The sequence below is a fragment of the Hippopotamus amphibius genome, chromosome 12 (genome assembly GCF_030028045.1).
Source record: "Hippopotamus amphibius kiboko isolate mHipAmp2 chromosome 12, mHipAmp2.hap2, whole genome shotgun sequence".
Classification (NCBI taxonomy): domain Eukaryota; kingdom Metazoa; phylum Chordata; class Mammalia; order Artiodactyla; family Hippopotamidae; genus Hippopotamus; species Hippopotamus amphibius.
In genome coordinates, this window is record NC_080197.1 from 25,000,505 (window position 1) to 25,009,634 (window position 9,130).

A 9,130-nucleotide genomic window follows, 5' to 3' on the forward strand; every position below is an offset into this window, starting at 1 on the left:
CAAATATGATAATATTTGTTAAGCACTTGAGCACAGTGTCTGGCATATAGCTCAATCAAAGGTAATGATGATAATAACAGCAATGGTGGTAGTGAAAAATCCAATATCCATTTTTCTCTCAATACAAGAATGAGAAAGAAATCTACTTAGTACTGTTTGCTTCCATTTACCCTTTCACCTTGTTTCTCTCCAACTACAAGTTGAAAACACTAGACTAGAAGTCAGGACACTTGGCTTTGAATTTCAGTTCCGTCACATTCTGGTTATGTGATTTTAGGGAAGTCATTTAACTTACTTGGGGTATTTTTCCTCACCTGAGACGTTAATGAAACTTTGCTTATTCTTCTGGATTGTTGTAAGCATCAAATGAATTCATGGATTTTAAGGTACTTTGTGAACTATAAAGCACTATATAAATGTAAGGGTGACTTTTTATCTGCCACAGGCTATAAAGTAGATGTTTTTACCAGTAAAAAGCAACTTTATCACCAAGTTTTTTCTCATGGACAATTCGATCCAGTACGTTGTAGCAGATGTTGGTAGTTGCTCCTTTCATCCACTCAATGAAGATTTTCCCTTTAGTCACATCAAAGTTGTACTGGAGGAATGAACCAGGACATGGGGTCTTCCAGTAAAATTCCTTGGCAATGTCTCCCCAAAATTCTGCAACAGAAAAGGAAGCCCAGACATCACTTAGCTTCTCAGGCATATTTATTCTCAGATGGCTTACCATATTTATCCTCAGATGGCACAGGACCAAGTCACAACTTCTCTGCCAGTACTCTAGGACCTACCACCTAGGTCCCTCTTTGATCTATCAAATCTTAACACCCACCACATTCCTAAACCACCTTCTATTCCCATGGGCTTAGTTTTGACTCAAATTTCTTCCCTCCCTTCTCAAAAGTGCCACTCCATTTTTCACTGTCTATTCAAATTGTAGCCACCCAGTGCCTATCACAATGCCTAGTGCACTGTAGTCAATCAGTAACTTTTTAAATGAACTAATTATTGAAAGGAAGAAATCCTTTACCCACAGAGCCTTCCATGACATGTAGGGCTTAATTTGTTCATTCACTCTCAGCAGTTATTTAAGGAGCACCTCTTTCTCCTACTACTACTTGCCCAAGTGTTACTTGCTAAGCACCAGATTGCTTTAAGCTCCTTAAATGCATTATCTCATTTAGATCTTACTACAACCCTAGAGGTAGGCCTTATTTTCTATCATATTTTATTGATTTGAAAATCAAGGTTCAGAGAGATTAAGAAGTAGGGAGGTGGAATTGGAAACTAAATGTCCACAGTAAATTAAAGAAATTGATAACTCCAAATACTGGAATACTATACAGCTATAATCAGAATAAAAAAGCTCTGAGCACGGATTTGGAACAAAATCCAAGCTGCATTAAAGTGAGAAGCAAGGACAGGTAATTTAATATGCCCGTAATTTGTGTGTAAACAATGTGTCGTTCCCTTGGCATAGAAACTGCATGGTAGGGCACAAGGGTGCATGGGAAGGTCATGTTGCTGTTGTGTATTTTTAAATAAAAATGTAAGAAAAAAAAGGCTCAGAGAGGTTAAATAATTTGCCCAAGGTTATACATTTACTAAGTCAAGATTTGAACTGCCCTGAGGAAGACATTGTTGCTAAAATCTGAAAGATAAATAGGAGTTCTTCTCCACTCCCCAAACAGGAAAGACATTACTATAGGACAGAAAAGAACCAAAGGTATACATTAAGAGGAACTCCCTCAGGCTGAAGCACCTAGAATAAGAGAAACAATAGCAGGAATTGATGCATAAACTGGGCAGATAACGATATCCTTCTGAGTGTAAGGAATTTGGTATTTACCTTAAGAACAATGGAAAGCTATTGTAGGATTTTAATCAGGAGAAGGACATGATCAGATTTACAATCTTGAAATATCTGCCTGGCTACTCTGGAGAAAAGGTACTCAACAGGTTAAACATGCAATTGCAGAACACCAAGGATAATCTCAGTACTGGACCGGGAACTAGAGAAGAGACACTTAGAATCATAATAATGGAAGAAACTTTAGAGGTTATCACTCCCTAATCTTACTGATAAGAAATCAAATTTATAGAGGTAAAGTGACTTATTCAAGGTTAGATGATTTAGTTTATATAATCTGATTAAAGAGATAAGACTAAAACATAAAATATTTTTGAATATACATTACAGAATATAACTGAAAGCTAAATCACATGGTGTACAACTTGCAATGAATTAAAGAAATCCAAATTAAACCCGAAGGTGCCATTATATGCCTACAAAACTAGCAAAGACTAAAAAAAAAACTATTAAGCTCAAAGCCTGAGTGGCCCTAGAAAACAGATACTCTTATATGATAACAGCATTGTAAGAAATTGGCACAATGTTACTGAACAGCAGGGCAATGCCTGACAAGAATCATAAAATTTTTTATATCCTTTCATTTGCTAATTTAACTTCAGGGAACACACTCTAAGAAAATAATACCAAAGGACAAAAGTGATTACTTAAGAGATGTTTATACTAACACTATCTATAATAATGAAACTAGAAACAACCCTAATGCCCAACAATGAAAAACCATGAAAACTAACAATTTTGGAAGTGATACAATAGAATACTAAATGGCCATTAGAGAGAGAACAAATGGGAAGTGGCATTTTAGTGAATGCCATTAATGTCCAAGGATTGGGCTAATCTCATTTAATCTTCATATGGCCCTAAGAAGTATACATTAATTATCCTAATTCTATAGATGAGAAAACTGAAGCTCAGGAAACAGGAAAGTCTCCCAAGAATAACATAGCTAGAAACCAGAATACAAAATGAGACCTAACTCTAAAGTCCATGTTGTTACAACTATATTGAGTACATGTGTATGCCCAAAATATTTTAAGTGATAAAGTAGGCACAGACTATGTAAAGCTATATGTGAACCACATTTATGTCCATCAACAAGGAGTGAAGAAAACTGAGTTTTATAACCACTTAGCGTTTTTTGTTGTTGTTGTTTTGTTTTGTTTTTTTCTGGTGGAGCTGTTGAACTCTGGATGTTTCTTTGGCACACAGTCTAAGTACTGAAGAAGTTCAGAAGCGGAAAAGATGAACGTGGACTGGGACGATCAGGGAATGCTCTGTGGAACTGGTGGGGTTTGACTAGGTAGAGAGGAACAGAAGGGAATGGGCAAAGGCAAGGAGATGGGAAAGGGACTTTTCTGTATCCAGTATATCAACAAGAATGACCTGTTGTAGAATGAGGGGTATATGGTAGGGAGTTGTGGAAGATAAGAATAGAGAGGTGGGGTGGGCTAGTTATCCAGAGACTCTGAAAGAAAGGCAGAATTTTAATTTGAAATGGTAGGGGACAGGGAACTATTGAAAGTTCTTGAAGTAACATATGAAAGCAGTGTTTCCATAATATCAGTCTAATAGCGTTTAGATAAATCTAAACCTAAATCTACCGGAACTATTGGAGATGAGTGAGACTAGGGGAAAGAGAACCAACTAGGAGGCTGCTCCCTTGAACTAAAAGGGTCTATGGGGATGGAAGAAAAGGTAACCTAAGAGATATTTTTAAAGAATATTTGACAGAATTTGGTGAAAGGCAGACTGTGGGATCAGGGAAGAGGAACAACATAGCTATTGGGAGTGCAGATTCTGCAATCAAAACTACCTTGGTTCAAATCCCAATTCTACCACTAAGTACCTCTGTGACCTTGTGTACTTTAGAGAACCTCTCTAAGCTTCAGTTTCCTTCTCCATAAAATGGGGATAATAGTCTCTGTATCAAATCAAACAAATTTGTGCTTAGTAAGCAGTAAGCAATCTATAAATAAGATATATAGATAAAATTTGGGATAGTGCCATTGACAGGGATTAGAAAATCAGGCAAGAGAGCAGGTTTGGAAGGGAAATTGGTAAATCTGAGTCACAGTCATGTTAAATATGGTATTAACTTCATGGTGTGTGAATAAAATGCTCTACAGACCTATGACATTTGAGACTAGAGCATAAGTGAGATCCTGGATACAGAGCTAAAAATATATCAATAGAAAAGGAGTTACTGTGACAATAACAGCTCACCCTTGGGGAAAAGATATTTGCAAATCATATATCCCGTAAAGGGTTAGTATTCAAAATATATAAAGAACTCATACAATTCAACAACAAAAAACAAACAACCCATTTAAAAAATGAGCAGAGGTGAACATTTTTCCATAGAAGACATACAGATGGCCAACAGGCACATGAAAAGATGCTCAGTATCACTAGTTATTAGGGAAATGCAAATCAAAACCACAATGAGATATCACCTAACTCATTTGAATGCCAATTAGAAAGAAGTCAAGAAATAACAAGTGTTGGGGGACTTCCCTGGTGGCGCAGTGGTTAAGAATTCAACTGCCAATTCAAGGGACACGGGTTCGAGCCCTGGTCCAGGAAGATCCCACATGCTATGGAGCAACTAAGCCTGTGTGCCACAACTACTGAGCCAACACACAACTACTGAAGCTCATGAGCCACAACTACTTAGCCCATGTACCACAACTACTGAAGCTTGTGTGCCACAACTACTGAGCCTACATGCTGCACCTATTGAAGCCCTCTGGACTAGAGAAGCCACAGCACTGAGAAGCCCGCACATGGCAACGAAGAGTAGCCTCTGCTCACTGCAATTAGACAAAAGCTCACGTGCAGCAATGAAGATCCAATGCAGCCAAAAAGAAAGAAAGAAAACAAGCCTTGGAAAGGATGTGGAGAGACAGAACCCTCATCCTCATTGCTGGTGGGAATGTATATTGGTGCAGCCGCTTTGGAGTATGGTGATTCCTCAAAAAATTAAGAACTATTATATGATCCAGCAATTCCACTTCTGGGTATTTTTCTGAAGGAAACAGAGATACTATTTTGAAAAGATATATGCACTCCTATGTTCACTGTAGTAGTATTTATAATAAACAGGCAAAATATGGAAGCAACCTGTGTGCATCAATAGATGAATAAGAAGATGTGATATACATAGATATATATTTATGTTTATATATATGGATATATGAATATTACTCACCCATAAAAAGAATGAAATCTTGCTATTTCAGACAGAGTCAGACAAAGACAAATACCAGAGGGGAAGGGGAGAGGGTGAAATGAGTAAAGAGGGTAACTGTCTGGTGAGGGATGGAAACTAAATTTTTGGTGGTGATCACACTGTAGTGTACACAGAAGTAGAAATATAATGCTGTACACAGGGAACTTAAGTAATGTTACCTCAATTTAAAAAACTAGCTCATCTCTAGGAAACAGATGAACTCATGACAGGAGAAAATATAGAGGAGGAGAAGTGAAAAGAGGCCTGAGGGAAGAGGGTAGGGATAAATTAGGGGTTTGGAATTAACATATACACACTACTATATATGAAATAGATAACCAACAAGGGCCTACTGTATAGCACAGGGAACCATCCTCAATATTTTGTAAAACCTATAAGGGAATCACTTTGCTGTACGTCTGAAACTAACACAACATTGTAAATCAACTATACTTCAATTAAAGAAAAAAAGAAAGAGAAACAAGCTGGGGGCATCTAACCTGAAAGTGAACTTAGATTAGGAAGTGAGACTAGATTAGATCACCTCTCTGAGAGCCAACCAGGAAGTCTCCACTGGAAAAATGAAGATATGATATTATTATGGGGCCAGTATATTAATTGGCTTTTATATTTTATTCCTAGAATCCCAACAAAAACATGGTGTTTTCCCAAGAAGTTGTAGGTGTGTTTTCATTTAAAGATATTGGCTCATTTCCCTATTAAAGGAAGCCTACTGTGAATTCTTCTGTAAAGAGTAGAAACTTTTGGCAAGGAAAGAATTAGCAAACAATTGACTCTTTTAAGTGTAATATTTGCCTAAAGTGTGGCATACATTAATGAGTAGTAAGACACTCTCTATGTAGGCAAATTTAGTCAGTAAATATCCATATGAACACCAAAAAAAAAAAAAAGAGGTCTGAGGACTCAAACCTGACACTGCCTGCAGCAATCAACCGCTCTACACTTAATTCAGACTTATCTTGCATTACTCAATAATTGCTTCACCCACGTTGTTCTTCTTGCTATCAAACTAACTGCTATTTAGTGAATGCTACTGTGCATCAGCACTCTATAATGCACACGCTACTTATTACTCATTTTAGCCCTCAAACAAACCTGTGAGGCAAGTATCATTACCTCTATCTTACAGATAAAGAAAAGGAATTTCAGACAGGTTTTAAAATCTGCCTAAGACCACACAGTAAATGAGTGGTAGGGCCAGGATCTAAATCTAGATTTTTCTGGGTTTGATTCAGTGGCTCATGCTAGTCCCACTGCCAACACCATGTGCCCCCCCCCCTTACCCAGCTTGAGGGCACAGATGGGGAATTTTCCTCATTTGTAAAGACATGAAACTACCTATCAGAATTTCTGAGTTATCACAATCGCAGCCCTATTTTTTTTTTTTTAAACACAACATTTTAGTGACTTGTTCAGGCTTACATGGTAGCTTCCATTGGGATTTCTGAAATACTAAAAATAGATCTGGGACTCCGTTACTAATTTGGGGACCCCAGGATGGGAACCTACTGCCCCTCAGCAGTGGAGACTCGCAGGTTAAAGGTATCAGGAGGCACTGGCTGGGCTGAAAAGCGGCAAAGAAAGTTCTCTCGGCAGCCTCCCCTCAAGGCGCTCCTTGCCCCTAAGGAACTCTCCTCTTTTCAGGACACTTTCACCCTCCTCACAGAACCTGCATCTCCTCACGAAACCCCCAAGTCGCCAACGAACCCCCCAACTCCTAGGGAACCCTCATTTCCTACAAAACCCTCCTTCTCCTCCGAGAATCTCCCTCACCTCCGGGAGCTCCTTTTCCATCTGCTTAAAGAACCGCGATTCTCTCACAGAACCTCTATCGCCTCACGGACCTCTCAGTTTCCCAAGGGAAGCCCCAACTCCTCATGGACCCTCCAGTTCCCCACCGAACGCCCCCAATCCCTCACTCTCCTGGGAACCCCCACTCCTCGCCTCCCTGACGTCCCCCAGGCCCGCCCGGGCCGGGCCGGGCCTCACCTCTCGGCTCCTCCAAGGAGCGCCGGTGCAGCTCGCGGTAGCGCTGCAGCGAGGGAACGTGCGCGGAACTGCTGACCTCGGGCGGCGGAGCCCAACTCCGCGCCGCGCTCCGGGCTCCAGTCTCCTCCCGGACCCCGCTGCCGCTGCCGCTCTGGCTCCGCTCCTCAGGAAGCCCCATCACCTCAAGTTCTGAACACCGTAGCCGCCTCGGCGGTCGCAGCTGGCATGCAGGCGGGGAAAACAGGCCGACCGAGGGGCGGGGCCTCAAGGGAAAGGGAGGGGCCTGACGGCAGAGGCGTAGCTTAGGGAGGTGGCGGTGGGGCGGCCCGGAGGGGCGGAGCCATGCCGGGTGGAGGTGGGACCAGGGCGAGCAAAGAAACCGATAGGGAAAAATCAAGCATTGCTTGGGGGATGGGGCGGAGCTGACTTGCGGAAGGGGTGGAGCCGCAGCGTGAAAGGAGAAGGGGAGGGGCCAGGCGAGAGAGGCGAGAGGGTGGGTCCATGGAGTGACCGGGAGTGGCAAGGCTGGATGTGACAGGAGAGGAGGCAGGACCATGGAGTGACCAGGATGGGGTGGGGTCTTGGAGTTACAGATTTAGAGTTGGGTTAAGGCGGGGCATGAGGGAAAGAGCTGGGCTAACAAGCGGGGCTTGGAGCAGGCCCATCGTGGAGCCGCCCCGTGGTCTGATTGCACAAACTTGTCACCCCATCGAGTAGAAAAGCCAGGCGGAGTAGGATCCTTTCCGGGTGACACTCTTCCGCTCTGGGAACTACCCCCACACTGAGTAAACTCAGATTTTCTTCCACTCCTGAGGATAGGGCTTTACTTTCCCTACCTCCACAAATTTCCATCCACACCTAAAATGCAAAGACTCCTTAAGACTAGGAGGCGCCTTCAGTCTTTCCTAATAATCCCATTTCATTGCATAAATTGTAAAGTCAGGGAAAGGGAGGACTTTGTACAAGGTCACAGAAAAAACAATGACCATAACTTGGGCCAAATCTAGGTTTACTGACTCCAGGTGTTTTTACCGCATCATCTGGCTGAAGCTAAGGCTTGTGAAATAACAAAGTCTCTGCAAATTGAAGGAATCACTCACACCCTTCTTCCCTCTTACTTCACAAAGAGACCCGGCCCCAGCCACACCTGAGCTCAAATACCTCTGGCTTCCCTCTATTCCTTCCACTCCAGAAAGGAGAGGCCAACGAGGACCCTCCATCTCCCACCTGCATTCACCACGAAGAAGGGCCCACTCCCGCCCACCAGTTCACAGAATGGCCACCAAGGCAGGAAGAATACTTAAATATCTAACTCCAAGAGTGATTCTGAGGCCTGGAAGCAGGCAGCCCCCACTTCCTGAAGCCTACACAGGACCCCATCTGGCCCAGCCTCCCTTCCCACCTGCTCTCTTGTTCTTTGTCTAGCTAATCTTAAGCCCAACACACCCTAAACTGGAAGAAAAAAAGAAAAAGAAAAACCCTCCCCATGGTCAGACTTTGATCCAGAGCTTACCTAATCCTGAGGGAAGGGTTTCAGGGCTCCCTGAAGCGATACAGACCTCATGGAATAGACATGGACCCCACTGAGAAGACAGAGGAGGCATTAACTGCACGGAAGGGGCACACACTTCACTGAAGGTACATGGACTCCATTAAGGGAACACATCTTACTGAGGGATCTCAGAACTCACTGAAGGGCTCTGGACACTGCTAATAGGACATGAATGGCATTGAAGGTCACTGACCTTACTGAGGGGATATGGGCTTCCTCCTGAGAGATACAAAAGATACAGATTTTACTAAAGAGACATGGACCCCACTGAGAGGACAACCTCACTGAAGGGCCTCTTACTACACTGAGGGAATGCATACCACTGAGGGGGCACAGACATCATTTAGTGGTGACAGACCCTTCTCAGAACAGACTTCACTGAAGCATAATAAGCCCTATGGACCTCACTGAGGATATAGGAGCCTCTCTGTGGAGAGAAAGGCACATGCAATGGCACACAGTCCTA

General features: G+C 42.5%; 1 protein-coding gene across 3 annotated transcripts in view; it reads right to left on the minus strand.

The window, feature by feature from the left end:
• LOC130832536 (myosin-7B) overlaps nucleotides 1–7,363 on the minus strand; it is a 110,606-nt gene extending 103,243 nt beyond the window's left edge. For all 3 annotated transcript variants that reach the window (XM_057700876.1, XM_057700875.1, XM_057700877.1), the window contains exons 1-2: nucleotides 7,113–7,363; nucleotides 468–663 (exon numbers count right to left, since the gene is read on the minus strand). In XM_057700876.1, the coding sequence (XP_057556859.1) occupies nucleotides 468–663; nucleotides 7,113–7,290 (374 nt within the window). In that variant the 5' untranslated portion in view covers nucleotides 7,291–7,363. The remainder of the gene's footprint in view (nucleotides 1–467; nucleotides 664–7,112) is intronic.
• Between the last annotated feature and the right edge of the window lie 1,767 nt (nucleotides 7,364–9,130).